The sequence below is a fragment of the Castanea sativa genome, chromosome 2, assembly GCF_040712315.1.
Source record: "Castanea sativa cultivar Marrone di Chiusa Pesio chromosome 2, ASM4071231v1".
In the NCBI taxonomy this organism is placed as follows: Eukaryota; Viridiplantae; Streptophyta; class Magnoliopsida; order Fagales; family Fagaceae; genus Castanea; species Castanea sativa.
In genome coordinates, this window is record NC_134014.1 from 26,196,493 (window position 1) to 26,216,018 (window position 19,526).

A 19,526-nucleotide genomic window follows, 5' to 3' on the forward strand; every position below is an offset into this window, starting at 1 on the left:
ATAAATAAAGGAAATAGCGTCATACAAGGAGTTCATGATGATGAACAATAAGAAAAAACTACTAGGAATAAAAGTTAAGGGAGGGCAAAAACTCAGCGAGAGACGAGCAATTAGAAAGCCCCCAACAACGAGACCACTCTAAGAGACTACGCTGGCACAAAAGATTCAACTCAACCAAGGTCTTCTCTTTGTCTTCAAAGGAACGACGATTTCGTTCCAACCACACAATCCACATTAAGCACCCTGGAACCAAATTCCAGATGTCCGACTTATCCTTTCCATGCCACTGATGCCAACAAGGAATCAACTCCGCCACCGACCCTGGCATAACCCAAAGAATCCCAAAGGTCTGAAGCATACAAGACCAAAGAGAATGGGTAACAGGACAATGCAAAAGAAGATGGTTAACCGACTCCCCATCCTTGCAACACAAGCAACACCTATTAACCAAGGGCCGACCCTTAAGCATAAGGTTGTCCAAGGTGAGGATCCGACCATGAGCAGCAGACCACAGAAAGAAAGCCACGCGCTTGGGGATCTTCGGTTTCCAAACCCCCTTCCAAGGAAGCCAAGAATTCGAAGCACCCCGGATCGCGAGGTAGTAAGACCGAGTGTCAAACATACCATCCCCTTTAAGCCGCCAGTAAAGGGTATCTCTCCTACTCCCCTGAGGAATGCGGGATTGGATAAGCCGGAGAAGAGAAAACGAAGCAGCCAACTCCCAATCTTCAAACGCTCTATAAAACGTTAATAGTCTCACATTACTATCTTATAGATCTCCAAAGACTCATATAATAGGACCCAAAACAGCTTTAGTGCACCATTCTCCCCATTAATTCCCTTATTTCGTCTCTATAACCTTTCTATATAGAGACTCCCTCTCCGTCCTGTATCTCCAAAGCCATTTCCCTAAGAAGGATCGATTAAATCTCCTTAGATTTCTTAAACCTAGCCCTCCACAACAAACCAGTTCACAAATGGTAGCCCTTATTTTTATATAAGTAAAAATATTTAACATAAAAACCGTACCTCATTGAACCAGATGTGATTTACATCTCAGGTCCCATAAGCCCATTTCCCTGACAAAGTCTCAGGGCCTGTATGTATTGCAAAAAAGTGTTGTTAAAAGTGCACTTAAAAGCTCAAAGTACCAAGGTCTAAGCACTATGCTTGGCCAAAGCAAATCTTATTATATGAGGCACACCTCAAGCACACTTTACTAGTGCTTCTTGAAGAAGCACAAGGCTCACTTGAGTACTTTTTTTTTTTTTTGCTAAAAAATATTTGAATTAATAAAAATTAATTGTTTGATCTTTAAGTAAATGACATAAACATTGATTTATTATACAAACACTATTCTTAAGGTGTTGTTTTACACAAACAATTTTTTGTTTACATATGAAAAGACATGAATAAGGATCATTTACAATATTGTGGTTTTTGGACTTTGCATTTTGGGTTTTGGATATATTTCAACTTGACGATATACTTTCTTTGATCATAGCTATCACAACTATGAATTTTATAGAACATTAAAAGGCATTATATAAAATGTTATGTTTAAACTATAAATCACTAAATTATCATCATATTGTTTATTAATAATTGTTTTCAAATTTATTATGTCAAAATTTTAAGAAATTGAAATAATTTATGTAAAATTTTATTTTGCAAACTTTTTGCAATTGCACTATTCATTCTAGCCAATAGGCCAAATATATTACTATTTTGAGTTTATTAAATTTTTTTTTCATAATATCTTATATGACTTCTATAAGAGGTCATTATAATATCATATATGAAAAATGGAGGCTTACTTCAATCAAGCATGCGCTTGTTTGCACCTAGGCTCAATCCATCACTAAGATCGATTTATGTAGTTCTATGTCTAAAAGTTCTAAAACCCTCATCACTTTTCAATTGTGGAGGCTTAGGTGTTTGATTGTGATTCTGTTGAAGAAGTGATATTTACATTGTAATTATTACAGAAGTTACAAAATTTTAAAATTTCATGTTAGTTAGGGACTTTATGTGGTGTTGAATTGCTTGTTTAGATTGTTAGTTAGTAATTATGGTTAAATACTTTATTCAAAAACTAATCTAAGTAGGCTTTAAGATCTTTTTTTATAGCATAAGGAACCTTCCTAAAGAAGAGCCATTTGGACTCGCCTCTAGCCAATAAAACCTATGGGCAACTGACCCACCCACCAGACAGGCTAAGCACTTGCCACTTTATGTTCAGGCACAGGAGCAAGTACTTTGTCTGCATTGTGTTCATGTTAAGCTATTTGGAATTACAAGAACATTATTGAGCATACCAAAAACACCAATAAAAAATATTTTTCAACTCATTATCAAGGCTGCAACCAAACACAAGAAAAATGAGTAAGTTTACAGAAGTTACGAAATTTTAAAATTTCATGTTAGTTAGGGAATTTATGTGGTGTTGAATTGCTTGTTTAGACTGTTAGTTAGTAATTATGGTTAAATACTTTATTTAAAAACTAATCTAAGTAGGCTTTTAGATTTTTTTTTTATAGCATAAGGAACCTTCCTAAAGAAGAGCCCTTTGGACTTGCCTCTAGTCAATAAAACCTACGAGCAACTAACCCACCTGCCAAAACCTATTGTCGGGTAATCCAAGGGTATTCACCCTACCGGGCTAAGCACTTTATGTTCACGCACAGGAGCAAGTACTTTGGCTACATTGTATTCATGTTAAGCTATTTGGAATTATAAGAATATTATTGAGCATGCCAAAAACACCAAAAAAATGTTTTTCAACTCATTATCAAGGTTGCAACCAAACAGAAGAAAAATTAGTAAGCTTACCGAAACAAATTAGTTGAGTAGGCTATTCAATACCCTCAAATGTTCTACTATTCCTCTCTTGCAAGATGATTCACAAAATATTCAAAGAACAGTCTTCCAAATCTTTTTTTTGATAAGTAATAAAGATGTATATTCAAAAAACTACCTCATGCATAACGGAATAAGGCATATTAAAGATTACAAAAAGAGAGAAGAAAAAACAAAGAGAAAACTAATTACAAAAGAGAGAACTTAGAAACATGGAGAGAGAATCACTAGAGATGAGTCCCCAAGCCTTAAACCAATCGAAAAGGGAGCCACTGAAAGAGGCAAGCAGACCTTCATAATTCATATTCCTATGACAGTGAAATTTTTCATTTACATCTATTTCTAGTGTTTTCTTTTTGGATATGCTTCATAATACTTATTATAGTGTGGAATCCCTTGCCATTCACAACCTATGGGAACTAACATTTTTCATTAATTAGGAGCGCCCGGCTACCTCAAATTAGTCAGAAAGTTTGTTTCCGTTTAATGTTTCTTTTCTAGTTTGGATTGATATGGGTGGATTTCGCAGTTTTTTTATTGAATCGAAGTTGTTTCAGTTGGTGGTCGAGGAAGGGGGGAACTTCTTCTCCCTTAAGATTTTTGAAAGAGGGAAGTATTTCATGCACTCAGTTTTTATGGGTAGGAATGCAGCACGTTGGTTAATGCAGAGCTTGGAACAAACGGTGATTGGGGTCAACCCCAAACACTTTTTCACGCTCAGGGATGGTGACACCGCCTACACAATGCAACGGGGTTCTAACATGTTTGGACAATTTATTCTAGTAACAGAATTAAAAGTTGGCGGGATGAGAAGATCGATCATTATTCCTGTAGGCAAGGCACAACAAGGATGGAGGGCGTTTGGAATTGAATTACGGAGAATGTTGGAACCTTCTCATTATGCGTTGGGTTCAAAAGCTTTACCGTACAAGGCTAAGTCGGGTTCAGTGAGTCACCCTTCGCGGTCCTTTGCTGAAACGGTAAAAGCGGCTGTGCAAGTAAGGAAGCATTTGCATCAGCCCCCCATTAGGGAGATAGGGAAGTTTCATGTAGTGGAGAACACAACGCAGCCTCCGAGAGACGAAGTTGGGAGGCAGGTGGTGGCTGTTGAAGTTCCGGCGGATAATGTTTTACCAATTGCCGTGGGTGGTGTGGAGGGGAGTCTCCATGGTAGTAATGGTGATGCTAGGTCTAAGGAGAAAATCCTGGAACATAATAAATTCAGATTGAATAATTTGAATTTGAATGAGGTTGTTTTTGGTAAGGAGCGTCAAAGTAGGAGGGCTGGCTGGTTAGGGAAAGGTTTGACTGTGGAAATAAATGAATTTGGTAAGAGGCGGGTGTCTTGGCAACGTTACAGGGGTGATAAGCAAGCTGTAAAGTGGGTGGCACGTAAGGATCATTTTGCCCAGGCTGTGAATAAAGGAATGGACAATGGGCCTTCTGAAGCCCATGTAGCTAAGGGTTGTTCAGGCCCATTTTTGAATAGCCCATTTGTTTTTGAGGCAGGGGCTTGCTCCAAGCAGCCTGAAAACAATTCCAGCCCAGGTATTAAGGGCCTATTTGTTGGGGATGGTAAGTTAGAGTCCAGCGATTCAGGCCAGAGCTCATTCGCGAAGGGTGCGAGTGCTAAGGTGCTCCCAGCGAGTCCGGCGATTGACTTTTTACCACAAAGTAGGCCGACGGTGGCTCCGATGGTCACTATGGGCTCGGTTTCTTCCACATCGACACCGGAAATTACTGGCGGAAGTGGGTCAAGCATGTCGGTGAGCTCGAGCTGGCTTACCCAGTGCCCCGCCGTGCCGTTATTGACAGCGGAAGTGGTCCATGTTGACGGTGAGGTGGTTTCAGCACCACTAGTTACGAATTGTCCTTCGGTGGAGCTGCCGGAGACGGAGGTGTTGTCTGCAGGGGACCTGTTAGAAAAGATGGTGGAGAGGTCGTCATCTCCGGCGACGACGAAGGATGTGGATGATGAATTATTTGGTCCGGAGGTAAGAGGGACGGAGCAGGAGGCTTCTGATGGTAAGGTGGTACTTCATCCTTCTCCCACTATTAGGGAATGGGTCAGTGATTTGGACAAATCATGGGGTAATTCCAAAGAGTGGATGCTCCAGTTGCGGGATGGTCAACAAGTAGTGATTCCGTTATCTCTATATCTTTCTCCAGAAAGTGTGTCGGAGTGCTCATTCACTGATGTAGAGACTGTAACAGGTAATGATTCTTTTATCAATGACGGCCAGATGGTTAGTTGGGCAGAGGACTATGATGGGTTAGTTGATACTTGGTCTATTGTTAAGGAGGCAGAGGAGGAGATGGGGGATTTTAATGAGAGGCCGATGAATTGGGAGTGTAGTGGCAAGCCTCTAGTTGTGGTACCTCTGGCCACAGAAGTTCCTTTGGAATTGGAGTGTAGTTCTGAGCCGGGGGGTAGGTGTATGGAGTCGATTGATGGTGATAATTTATCACAATGGGTAACAAACCGGATTAAGGCTTTTAGAAAATCAGTGGGCACTTCGTTGGAAGGTTTTGAGGAGCAGATTACGGGTTTATTGCTGGCTATAGAGGCCAGGAAAAAGGATAAAAAGCTTAAGGCAGTAAATGATCAAATGAAACATGGCAGGTCAGGGCAGAAAGGTCAGCGGGAGTTGAAGAATTTATTGACATCTATGAATGTCGAGGTTGGTTCAACGAAACAGAGGAATGTAAGTAAGGAGAGGGATGTGGTGGTTCATCAATGAATTTGAAGATTATTTCTTGGAATGTTAGAGGGCTGAATGATCGGGATAAAAGGCTTCGGGTTCGTAATTTGGTCAGGAGATGGAAGCCGGATGTTATCTGCCTTCAAGAAACTAAAATGGAGTTGATAACTAGAGCTGTGATTCATAGTTTGTGGAGGGGTCAACATGTCGATTGGTCTTATCTAGACTCTTGTGGAGCTTCTGGGGGGGTGTTACTGATGTGGGATACACGGGTTGTGAATAAAGAGGAGGAAGCCGTGGGGCGTTTTTCAGTTTCTTGTAGATTTACATGTGTGTCAGATCAATTTGTTTGGGCTTTTTCTGGCATTTATGGTCCAAATTCTGTGAGAGAAAGAAGGTTCTTGTGGGAAGAATTATGTGGTTTGAACAGTTGGTGGAATGTCCCATGGTGTGTGGGTGGTGACTTTAATGTGGTAAGGTTTCCTTCTGAGCGTTCTGGTGTAACCTCTTTTACTGCTGTTATGCGGGAGTTTTCCCATTTTATTTCTGAGCAAGGCCTCATGGATATCCCGCTTCAAGGGGGATCTTTCACTTGGTCTAATGCTCGTGAGGTTGCTTCGAAGGCTAGGCTGGACAGGTTTTTGTTTTCTGCAGATTGGGATGATAAGTTTCCATCTGTCTCTCAACAACGCTTGCCTAGGCTGTTATCTGATCATTTCCCGATTGTTCTTGAGGGTGGTTCTTTTCAGAGAGGTAGGAGGCCGTTTCGATTTGAGAATATGTGGCTTAAAGAGGAGGGTTTCGTGGAGAGGGTACGCGCTTGGTGGGAATCTTATAATGTCCAAGGAGCGCCGAGTTTTGTGTTGGCCACTAAATTGAAGCTTTTGAAAAATGATTTGAAGAAATGGAATGTGGAGGATTTTGGAAATGTTGAGGATCGGGTGAGAAAATTGTGGCAAGAGCTTAATGGCTTAGAGATGATTGGGGATAGTCGAGATTTAGTTGTGGAGGAAAGGTTGGAGTTGGAGAGAGTTCGAGGTGAATTAGAAAAAGTTACTTTGATGGAGGAAATCTGTTGGAGGCAGAAGTCTAGAGTCCTTTGTATTAGAGAAGGAGACAGGAATACCAGATTCTTTCATCGTATAGCTAACTCTCACAGAAGAGTTAATTCCATTGATAGGCTTATGGTGGATGGAGAATTGTCCTCAGATCAGGAGGCTATAGCAGGTGGTATTTCTCATTTTTATAGGCAGCTATATGCTGAAACTGTGGCTCATAGACCTTTATTAGATGATGTGGAGTTCTCTTGTATCTCGGAGGAGGATGCAATTTGGCTAGATAGGCCATTTGATGAGGAAGAGGTGTTTGGGGTGATTAGTGACTTTAAGGGTGATAAGGCTCTTAGCCCGGATGGTTTTTCTATGGCGTTCTTTCAGGCTTGTTGGTGTATTTTGAAAGCTGAAATTATGGCAGTGTTCCAAAATTTTTATACTCAGGCTGTGTTTGAGAAGAGCCTTAACGCTTCTTTCCTTGTTCTTATTCCTAAAAAGGTGGATGCTGTGGAGATCAAGGATTTTCGGCCTATTAGCTTAGTTGGTGGGATTTACAAGATTAATTCTAAAGTGTTAGCCAATCGGCTCAGAAGGGTGGCACATGGGCTTATATCAAATTCTCAGAATGCATTTGTGAAAGGTAGACAGATTTTGGACTCCTTTTTTATTGCTTCAGAATGTATTGATAGTAGATTGAAGTCAGGTGTTCCAGGAGTGTTGTGTAAGTTGGATGTGGAGAAGGCATATGACCATGTGAGTTGGGGTTTCTTAATGTATATGCTTCAGCGATGTGGGTTTTCAGAGAAATGGAGAAATGGATAATGTGTTGCATTTCTACTGTTAAATTCTCCGTTCTGATCAATGGTAGTCCTTCTGATTTTTTTGGTAGTACTAGGAGGATTCGGCAAGGGGACCCCTTGTCTCCGTTGCTATTTGATATTGTTATGGAGGGTTTGAGTCGTATGTTGGAAGTGGCTGCTATGACTGGTCAGTTTTCAGGCTTCTCTGTAGGTAATACAGCTGGTAACTCGGTGATGGTGTCTCATCTTTTGTTTGCTGATGACACTCTTATCTTTTGTGATGCTGATCCTACGCATATAGCGTGTTTGAGAGCAATCCTAGCTAGATTTGAGGAGGTCTCAGGTTTAAGGATTAATTTGGGGAAATCTGAGTTGGTCCCTATAGGGGTGGTCTACAATATGGATGTTTTGGTGGGGATGTTGGGTTGTAGGCAATCCTCTCTTCCATTGAGATACTTGGGGCTACCATTAGGAGCTAAGTTTAGGGAGTTGTCAATTTGGAACCCTATTCTGGAGAAGATGGAAAGGAGATTAGCAGGGTGGAAGAGGTTGTATCTATCTAAGGGGGGTAAGGTAACTCTTATTAAAAGTACCCTTTCCTCCTTACCTACATATTTCCTTTCCCTTCTGCCTTTACCTGGGAAGGTGGCACATCGTATGGAGAAGCTACAACGAGATTTTTTGTGGAGTGGTATTAATGGTGAATCTAAATTACACTTGGTCAGTTGGGCTCAGGTTTGTAAACCGATGCAGGTTGGAGGGTTGGGTATTAGAAGTTTGAGGAGTTTTAATGCTGCCTTGTTAGGGAAATGGTTATGGAGGTATGGTTTGGAGACCGATGCTCTTTGGAGGAGGGTTATAGAAATGAAATATGGGAATGATTGGGGTGGTTGGTGCACAAAAAAGGTGACCAGTGCTTATGGCGTTAGTTTGTGGAGACATATTAGGAGTGGTTGGATGAGTTTTTCTAAACTAATTCGGTATGATGTAGGGGATGGTACTCGTGTGAAGTTTTGGAAGCATGTATGGTGCGGAGATCGTACTCTCCAAGAGGCTTTTCCGGAGCTCTATTGTATTTGTCGAACAAAGGATTCTTCAGTAGCGGAGATTATGTGTTGGTCTGGTGGGAGGATTCATTAGGATGCTAAATTTCGTCGTCCTCCACAAGATTGGGAACAAGAATCTTTTGATTGTTTCATGGATATGGTCTACTCTTCAACGGTAAGGGGATTGGGTCCGGATCGGTTGTGTTGAAAGCCAGCAAGGAGTAGAGGTTTTGAGGTTAGAGGATTCTATCTTTCTTTCTACCCTCATAGCATCTTATCCTTCCCTTGGAAGTTGATTTGGAAATCGAAGGTTCCTCCAAGGGTAGCTTTCTTTTTGTGGGCTGTTTCTTTAGGTAAGATTTTAACAACAGATAATCTTCGTAAACGCCGCGTGATTGTTCTTAATTGGTGCTACATGTGTAAGAATTGTGGGGAGTCGGTGGATCATCTTCTTCTTCATTGCCCCATTGCTTGTGAGTTGTGGTCGTTGGTGTTTTGCTTGTTTGGAATTCATTGGGTTATGCCTCAGAAGGTTATTGAGTTGTTTGAGTCGTGGCAAGGTAAGTTTGGAAGACATAGAAATATAGAGTTGTGGAGAATTGTGCCTCATTGCGTGTTATGGTGTATTTGGCGCGAGAGAAATGCGAGATGCTTTGAGGGCTATGAACGCTCTATTCTAGAGATTAAGTCTTCTTTCTTACACACTCTCCTAGATTGGAGTGTGGTTTTTTGTCATTTTTCTTGTTCTTCCATTCCTGTTTTACTTGATCGTTGTAATCTTGGTTTTTGATTTATGCCCCCATAGTACATTCCCAATGTACTCGGGTTGGCTATTCTTCATTTTTTAATAAAATTTTGTCGTTACTTATCAAAAAAAAAAAAATTTCATTTTCCTTGCCAACATTCCAACATTTGAATCACCATCCTTGGCATAACCCAAAATACTCCAAAAAGAATAAACAAAAATTACCCCAAGTCACTTTCTACTTCGCAATGCAAAAGAAAATGATCTAACAACTCTCTATTACTCTTACATATGAAGCATTGATCAATAATTGTAAGGGATCATTTCCCAAGATTATCCACTGTCAAAATTTTACCCAACACTGTTGTCCAAGTAATGAAAGTGATTTTGCAAGGTACCATTACACTACAAATATTCCTCCAAGGGAAATGAACTATTGAAGGCTCTAAAACTCATAGAAAGAGCAGACCCTAAAGTTTCCACTCTTAGTTAAACTCCAAGAAATTTGATCTTCAACTTGGCCCTGACGAGAATAAGAGTATAACAAATCAAAGAAACTGATGCAGTTCATTTTTAAAGCTAGTTGTTACTAACTTATGTTGTATAATAAGTAGTTTCCTTTTCCTTTTAATAGCTTTTATCACTTGTAACAGAAAATTAGTTAGCTAATAGGTTGTTGGTGAAAAGTGCAATAGCCTATTCGTTAGTTAGAGAAGTTAGTTGGGCTTTGGCCAATCACATGGCAGCCACATGGTGGGTTCTTGTAACTAACTTAGCAATTTGCTTATGTAACTATAAATAAGCAAACTGCCCTCATCATAACTAGTTGAATTTGAATCCAAGAAATCTCTACCTATGAGGTATTATTTCAAGAGTGTTACTCTTGAAGAGCTAGTTCATTCTTTCTTTTCTCTAAGCAACTTAGCTTTCTAAAACATCTTTCCTTTTCACCATATATCCTCCATCATAATTTGGTATCAGAGCTTAAGATCCTTAGGATTCAAGTTGGTTTGCAATTTGTTTCTTCATTCTCTGTCATCAAAATCCTATCTTGATTTCATTTTTCTTATCCTCTACTAGTGAACCTAAGAATTTGTGAAGATAGCACCAATAGTTTACAATAGAAGGAACAAGAAAGGCTCAGCAACACATGAACCTGAAAGAGAAACCCAGGTGACATTGGACCAAACTGTGGAGCTGCTAAAGGGTAGCTTGCTACCTTGACTAAGGAAGTGAGAAGAAATCAGTGTTATCATCCAAGAATGATGATGAACCTACTGAAGATGCTGAAACTGACAGTCACAGCAACTTTAGTAACCCAATTGGTCAGCCTAAAGGAGGTGTTCCAAGGCAAGTGCCTAGTACTCCAAGGGGAGAACCAAATTGGGAATCAAACTTCAAGATTGAGTTACCTGAGTTCTATGGTAGCTTGAATCATGAAGAATTCTTGGATTGGCTTAACCAAGTGGAAAAAATCTTTGATTTCCATGAGGTACCAGATTCCAAGAAGGTGAAATTGATCTCTAACAAGCTGAGAGGGAGAGCTTCAGCTTGGTGGAAACAACTCCAAGTTCAAAGAGTTAGGAGGGGTAAAAGAAAGATCCAAGATTGGTGCAAGATGAAGCAAAAAATGAGAAACCAGTTTTTGCCCTTCAATTATATGCAGTCCTTGTACAAACAACTGCATAATTTAAAGCAACATGGCAGTGTGGAAGAGTACACAGAGGCATTTTATCAACTGGTAGCTCGAGTAGGCCTAAATGAGATTGAAGAGCAAATGGTTGCAAGGTTCTTGAGTGGTCTTTAAACCATCAATTCAAGATGCCTTATCTTTGCACCAGCTGTGGACTATCTCTGAAGCTTACAATAGAGCCTTGATGTTTGAGAAGCAACTTGCAAGAAGAGGTTTTGTGCAGTTCCAAGCTTATGGTGGTAGCAGAAGTACCCAAGTCAGTACTCAATGAATGCCAACTATTAACAGTGCACAGCCTTTCAAGATTGACAGTGTAGGTCTACCTTCAACTTCTGGTGCAGCCAAACCAGTCCCTAATGCAGCACAAGGTTTTACATTATAGTGCTACAAGTGTGGAGAAACTAGGCACAAGGCCACAAATTGCAAGAAAGGGGGAGTTAATGCTCAAGGCAAGGGTAAAGCTTTGATGATTGAAGTTTGTGAAGACCAAGAAGATGAAGACTTCCCAATATATGAAGAAGAAGAAGAAGAAATGTGTGATAGTGTACTGATAGTTGAAGACAATAGAGGAGGGGAATGTATTCAAGAACCCGTATATGACCAATACATGGAAGAAGAAGTAGATGCACATGTAGAGGAAGAAAAGGATTTATCATTAGCAACAAACGTCTTGCAAGTTACTAAGAAAGAAATGGAGGATGACGAGTAGCTTAGAAGAACTAGTTACGAGGATATGGTGTCACAAGAACTTTTTAACAATCTTGAATCAAAGAATCAAGACCAACCCCAACCACAAAAGCTATCTTGCTTCAAGAAAGGAGGTGAAGTTAGAGATTCTAGAAAGTTCTTAGTGTTCATAATTAATGACTTTCAAGAGTTCTTTGTAATGTGGCAACCATGGATATTTGCCATCTCTTACTTGGGTGTGAAAGATTATGTCCATATCAAATCATTTCAGGTGGAAGGATCAACACAACCAGGTTATACAAGAAAGGAGATTGTTACACATTGCAGCCAAAGAAGGGGAAAGCTAGTCCCAAACCAATGGTCAAAATGAAGAAGCTTGGATGCAAGAGCATCTACATGGCTGCTTACACTTGCAGCCTTGACACAAAGCAGCAACAGATCTTAATGTCTAGCATGCAGCAGCTTAATAGAGCAACTAATGAGAATGTAGATCAGTGGAACTACCAGATCATATGCACATCACCAACAGTTTCAATTTACATCACTTGCTGCCCTATCATGCACCAGATCAGCTTACAACTAGCCACACTTGAGGACAAGTGTGTTCCAACAAGGGACAATCCTGATGCAATTCATGTTTAAAGCTAGCTGTTACTAGCTTATGTTGTATAATAAGTAGTTTCCTTTTACTTTTAATAGCTTTTATCACTTGTAACAGAAAATTAGTTAGCTGATAGGCTGTTAGTGATAAGTGCTATAGCCTATTAGTTAGTTAGAGAAGTTAGTTAGGCTTTGGCCAATCACATGGCAGCCAAATGATAGGTTCTTGTAACTAACTCAGCAGTTTGCTTATGTAACTATAAATAAGCAAGCTGCATCATTGTAACTAGTGGAATTTGAATCCAAGAAACCTACCTATGAGGTATTATTCCAAGAGTGTGTCTCTTGAAGAGCTAGTTCATTCTTTCTTTTATCTAAGCAACTTAGCTTTCTAAAACATCTTTCTTTTTCAACATTTTTCCTCCATCAAAAACCATCCACTACTTCCATCTCCCAATCTTGAATAGATTGACAAAGAAAGGATTCCAACTCCATCCGCCAACAAAGGCATCCTTATCCACAGCCAATGTAAACAAATAAGGGAACCTGTCGCTATTAAAATCACCGCACCATGGATCGTGCCAAACTTGACCTTAATTCCATCCCCAATTAAAAATTGAGAAATCTGCTAAAAATCCCACCCTTGTCAGATGTTCTTCAATAAACTTACCCCAAGTGAGCTCCTAGGCAACCCCGTCATCCAAACCCCCCCCCCCCTCCCCAACACACACACACATGCACATGATTCTTCATACTTATAAAAGGTCTCCACAAGTGCTCTCTTTCTACTGCAAATCTCTACAACCACATCCCTATCAAAAGCTTAACTAAACGAACTATGCTTTCAAATCCCATAATCACCTTCCTTCAAAGGTGAGCAAACTACCTTCCGTCAACTCAGTGGTATTTCTTAGCATCCCTCATCCCCTCAAAAAAATCTCTTTGCAGATTATCTAATCTATGGGAAATATGAATGGGCATACTGAAGAATGACGTAAAGTACATAGGAAGAGAAGATAGAGTACTCTTGATAACAATGATCCTCCCCCCTTTCGAAAGATAGTTTCTTCCATCCTACAAAGCTCCTCTCCACCTTTTAAATAATCATATTCCATACAATTCAACAAACAGAGTGACTTTGTTTATAAGATTATATGCCCAGGATGTATAAGAAAAGAAAGCAAAGTGTTATATAACCTATTTGTTCATTAATATGGGTGACAAAAGTTTGCTAAGCCATTACCAGATAAGTACACTGTCCTACCAGATTCTTTGGCACCACACAACACCTACTACAAGACTAGTAGTATCCTAAAAAGATCTGACATGTATAACTTTCTCAAGTTGTGAGTAATACTTACATTCCATATCCTTGCGATATTTGGACAAATTATTATTAACTTCTTCTATTTTATTTTGCAGCATATTCACCTCCTTCTCAGCTTCACGGGATTTTGTATTCAAGTCATCAAACTCCATTCCAATAGACCTGCACAGGAACAATATCAACTTGAAGAGAAGTACCAATGCATATTGAAAAACAAAAAGGATAAAAACAAGAGATATAAACACCCAAAAAGTTTGGAGGTGCATCTGCGCTCTGACCTATGAGCTGACAACCCTCCATCACATGGTGGAGATAATATCTTATCTATCAAACGTACGTAGTATCTCTCTCACAATGTGTGGGCCCCACACATTGTGAGAGAGATGCTACATACATCTGATACATAAGATCTTTTTTCCACATGTGACAACAAAACATATGGGGTATTTTGGGGGGGGGGGTATAAAGGAGTAGGATTTGGGGATGAAACAAAGGGGGAAAATTGAGATTTGGGTTGTTGTTCCAAGCTTGTGAACAGTAACTCATTGACAGCGTTTTGGCTCTTTATGGTCTATTAGGGGTTGTTTAGGGTTATGAAGTTGCATATTTTTGCATTTAAAAGATAGAAAATCATGTGTGTGTGCAAGGTTTTAAGTTGCTGGGAATTTAAAAATGGAAAATAAAAAGAATAAACTTCTAGGCATCAGACCTTAGAGAAGGTTATATCACACAGACCTCAAACAAATCTTCATAGCCTCTAAAAATTTGAAAATCTGTTCTTTTCCTCTATTGAATAGAAAACATTACATCCATATAAATAGATGGCTAATGCCTGACCCAGATGACTAATACATACCTTGACAAGACTTGGACTCATTGGGCTTTGATAACTAGCCCAAACTATATAACTAAACTCACAAATAAAACACAATAAAAGAGTCTAACCTTAATTTAAGACCCAATCGATCCATATCTAAAAACCATAAGATTAGAAAATTGCCCCTAGCACTTAAATAAATTAAATTAACATTGGCTTCTCGCTTCCTGCATCACTTAATCATGTAAAGAATGAGAAGTTGAGAGTTACGTCTTGGTAATGCAAAAGAGAGCCATGACTCATACATCATATGAGCTTATGTGGATTAAAACACCAACTTAAGGAATTAAGGTTTGATGTGCAATTACCTATAAATATGTATTGTGACAACTAGGTAGCAATCCATATTGCTTCAAATAGTGTTTCGTGAGCAAACTAAGCATATATAGGCCGATTATCATCTTGGATTATTTTTTATAAGTAATGTAAAATTTCATTGATATCAAAAAATGGAGCCACCCTAGTATACAGGAAGTATACAATTGGCCATACAATCAATCATGCAAATTACATAAATCTATCAAATCAATAACAGACCATAAGGACTGACTATACATTGACATCCAATCCAACAAAGTTCTAAAGAAAAATAATTTAAGATCAAGCATAATTCTATTAGTATCTTCAAAACTCATGTTATTCCTCTCCTTCCACAGACACCAAATCAAACAATGTGGGGCAGCCATCCATACATAACAACTCTACAACTGGAATGCACGGACGCGGCACCGGAGGTGCCGCACCCGCGTCCGACGCGGCGGGACTCGCCGACGCGCGAGGGACGCCGCTGCTCGCGCGTCGGTGCGGCGTCCGGCCGAGTCGGCCACGTGGCATCTTATTTTTCCAGCCGACTCGCGCCGACTCGCGCCGATTCGGGCCGATTCGGCCAGAATCGGCCAGAATCGGGATGTTTCGGCCGTATCGGTCCGTATCGGCCGGCGACCGAAACGGCCGAAACGGGCCCGAAACGGCCGAAACAGGCCGAAACAGGCCGAGAATCAGGTTGCAACAGCCGAAATCTGCTCTAAATGAGATCCAAAAACCCTAAATCTATCATTCCTTAATTTTATTTTGAATATTTGTTGCTTCTTTTATGTTTTCTTTTTGGTTTTGTGTTGTGTTTTGTGTTTCTTGCTTTTTTCTTTCTTTGTTTTGTGAATCAAGGCATAGTAAATTAGTAATATGTTTTTTAAGAATATTTTAATAGTAAAAATATATAGAAAATATAAATAAAAATATTTTTAATAATTTTTTAATTGCCGAGTCCCGCCGCACCCGCACCCACTTTTTTCAAAAATTGCCGAGTCCCGCACCCGTACCCGCACCCGTACCCGCACCCGCACCCGCACCCGTGCTTCATAGCTCTACAACTATCTTCTACATCACCCAATAAACTCCAAATAAATCCAACACCATAGACCACAGCTCTGCTACCCATGGGCGGTGAAGTAAAAGGTGGTCTATTGATTCCCCATTACGTTTACACATATAGCACCAATCCAATACATACACATTCTTTCTCCGTAAATTATCAATCGTCAAGATATTCTCCAAAGCTGCAGTCCAAACAAAGAAAGCAACTTTAGAAGGGGTCTTGGATTTCCAAATGCATTTCCAAGGGAAAGATTTATCACAATTGCCAAGTAGAACCCAGTAGTACCCACCCATGTAAATCCCTTTTTCTTATCTGGTTTCCAACATATTTTATCCTCCCCACTGCCTCTAACTAAAACACTAAATCATATCCATGAAATGTGATAAAGACTCCAACTCCCAATCCTGCACAGCCCTTATGAAATTTACATCCCAATGAAGGACTCCATTAGCGTATTGCATAAGATCAGCCACACTAGCCTTCTTTTCACAAAAAATCCTAAATAAATAACTCAGGAAAGCACATTACAAGAGAATTATCCCCACACCATCAAGCCTGCCAAAACTTCACTCTAGATCCATCCCTTACGCCATACTGGAGATATCTTGACAACGTAGGCCAACCTCAGCTAATATACTTCCACAAACTCACTGCAAGAAGCATACACTGAGTTGGAACACCAGCCCCCCCCCCCCCCCACACTCACACTCACATCCATACTTCACTGCATCTTGGATTCTCGTTCAAAAAAGGGTAGAAAATGGAGTTAGCAATCCCATATGTTTTTACAAGAGCTCAAATTGGGATGTGCAGTTCTCTTGGGATTTGAATGATTGGGAGTTGGGTTCAGTGGCGGATTTCCCTCATATCTTGGAGTCCAAAACCCCTTCAAAAAAAAAATGGGGACCAAGTGAGATGGAAGTTGAAGAACGGGGGTTTTCACATTCGCTTTCATTATAAAGCGCTACAAATTTCCCCATCTATCATCTTTCCTTGGAAAGGTATTTGGCGAGTTAAGGCACCTAAGCGAGTTTCTTTTTTTGTTTGGACTGTGGCTTGGGTAAAGATACTCATCAATGATAATTTGGGGAGGAAGGGTTTCATCTTTGTTGACCGGTGTTGTATGCGCCAATGTTGTGGGGAGAAATTTGATCATCTATTGCTTCATTGTGAGAAGGCTTATCAATTGTGGTTTTTTGTCTTTTGATCTTTTGGGGTCTCTTGGTTCTTACGAAGAACAACGCTAGACCTTTTGGTTGGAGAAATTGGTTAGGTAAGCACTCATCAAACATTTAGAACTTAGTACCGTTATGTCTGATGTGGTGTTTATGGAGAGAGCATAATAGATGCACATTTGAGGATGTGGACAGTTTAGGAGACCAGTTGCTTTGCTTTATTCAATGGTTCTATCTCAGGCTTGGGGACTAACATTTGATGATTCCCTTCCATTGTTTATAAGTTTTCTCCTCTCTTGTAATTAGTTTTTCTGTTTTGTTCTTTGATTGTAACTTTTGACTACTATGTGATAATTTCTCATATAGTAGTACATACATATTAGGGGTAAATCTACTAAAATGATTATTACAAATAATGTGAGTTAGGGTAGTTAATTAACCCTAAACACACTTCAGGAGAATATAACAACAACCTCCATCCTTCTTGATTTTTCACCATTATAAAAAGATTGCATTGAAGCAAAAAGGTCAATAATAGATCATTGATTAGATAAACAACCCAAAAGCAAAAAAGTCTATTATAAAAAGTTTATACCTCATACTCATGTCTGCGGACACAAACATATTGAACAAGTCTATAAGATCATTGATTTGACATCTCACCTTGACCGTCCCAAGGGCACATAAAAAAGGCCAAGCTCAAAAGGTTGTATGAGATAAACAACCAGCATTCATGGACTGGTCAATAATGCAAGCATATGCTTTGAGCTAAGGAAATTTGGCCCGTCTTAAACTTTAGCAATCTACATCGATTACAATGCAACTCTCTCATTGTTCATGTTATTTTCCTATTTCCAAATTGATTCAAGGTTTAACTTGGTTTAACAATTTAGAAGATCAACAAATGATCAAACCAAACTAAATCTCAGAAGTTCTAATAAAATGAAAATCTTAAGATTATTCATACACAGCCACAAGAAAGTAAAAAGAAAAATGGAAACTCAAAGACATAATCCTCTCCTTCAGAGGTTCAAAGCTAATCAAAATATATCAAAAAGTTGATTCCCTAACTATTGTTAGAAACATCTGAAAAGTCATATTTCAAACACATTCCTGAAGTGACTAAATATTGTCAACTGATAGGAACAACAGTAACCTTGGTTAATTATTAGCAATGCATAGCCTGGGAAAAGACCTATGAATACAGGCATTTTAGTGACACTGGCAGAATAAAAACAGAGTAATATAGAGGAAAATCTGAGAAATAAGATAAACATACTAGACTATCAAGCATTAAAGCTCTTCACCTTGATATATAAGCTAAAACTAAAATGTCACAATATTCCTCGCTATATAAAATCAATTTGGAGGGAGGAAAAAAGAAAACAACACAAAGAAATGCCATCTTGAATTATGCAGCATGCTCACATTTAAGGATCTTAAAAAATAGTATGGAAAATAACGCTGAAAACAGAAACGTTATGAGTATAATTTTAGTCATGTGCAGGAACCTTATGTGATACTGATCTGAATAATATATTCAAAAGGCCAGCTTTAAATTATCAAAGGACTGATTGCAGAGATATCATCCTCTAGAGTAGTCATATTACAAATAAAAGAAATAGGTAGAACAACCTTAGGACTTGAGTGATTTCTTTTTTCAAATCCTTGTCAGGTGGAAGCCTCCCTTTCAGTACTCCTCTAATTCTGTCCTTGTACTCATCAACTCTGTAAATAAATTAGAAACAGAACACCATCAGCTTCAAAACACAAGAATATGTGCTAACTAAAAACTAAAGCAAAGAAAAGAAGAGAGATCTGATTTACATTTTTTTGTGTTTCCTCTTGTGATTCTCCAACTCTGCCTTCTTTAGAGACAGTTTCACTCTGTCCTCAGAATCAGCAGCCATAATGTCTTTCTCTCGATTAACAGCCTTTATTTTTTGCTCTATGCTATACAGATCACTTTGCTTTTGACGTATGTTTGATTCAAATTCTCTTTCAGCAAGCTGGTTTGTTTTTCTCTCAACCTCAATACGCTGCACAATTAAGATTAAAGTTACTTGAATATAGCATAATGTGTTCGCTAAGACTAAGGCTGTGAATTCCAAACAAGACTGGCAAGCAGGGTCACCCTCACCATGTTCTTTTCTCTTTCATCAATGTGAGAAAGATTAACGTGAGAGTTTTGAAGTTCGAACGAATCACGCTCATTATCCTTCTCTTCTATGCGTTTCAAGATGCCACTCTGCATGGATCATGATTAAAAAGCGTACATGAAACATGAAGGAATTGACAATTGGAAAATTTATGAAATGCATACTTTGAAACCACAAACCTTGATCTCTAATTTAGCCTGCTTCTGGGCCTCAGCATTTTTCCAACGGTCATTTGCATCCATATAACAGTCCCATGCTGTCTTAAGTTCATTTTCATTTGATATCTGAAAAAGAATCCCTTGCAATCAATGCTAATACAAATGGTTGAGAGAAAGCTCGTATATTTTGGATTTTGAAACAAATAAAAGATTTCTCATCTTTGATAGTCTGATTTAACAACAGAATATTGAGAACATATTTATGCACATT

General features: G+C 39.2%; 1 protein-coding gene across 1 annotated transcript in view; it reads right to left on the reverse strand.

Moving 5' to 3' along the window:
• LOC142625721 (DNA repair protein RAD50) overlaps positions 1-19,526 on the reverse strand; it is a 44,690-nt gene that overhangs the window by 22,188 nt on the left and 2,976 nt on the right. Inside the window, exons 8-12 of the mRNA XM_075799419.1 lie at positions 19,277-19,381; positions 19,079-19,186; positions 18,766-18,977; positions 18,574-18,666; positions 13,546-13,673 (exon numbers count right to left, since the gene is read on the reverse strand). Of these exons, the coding sequence (XP_075655534.1) occupies positions 13,546-13,673; positions 18,574-18,666; positions 18,766-18,977; positions 19,079-19,186; positions 19,277-19,381 (646 nt within the window). The remainder of the gene's footprint in view (positions 1-13,545; positions 13,674-18,573; positions 18,667-18,765; positions 18,978-19,078; positions 19,187-19,276; positions 19,382-19,526) is intronic.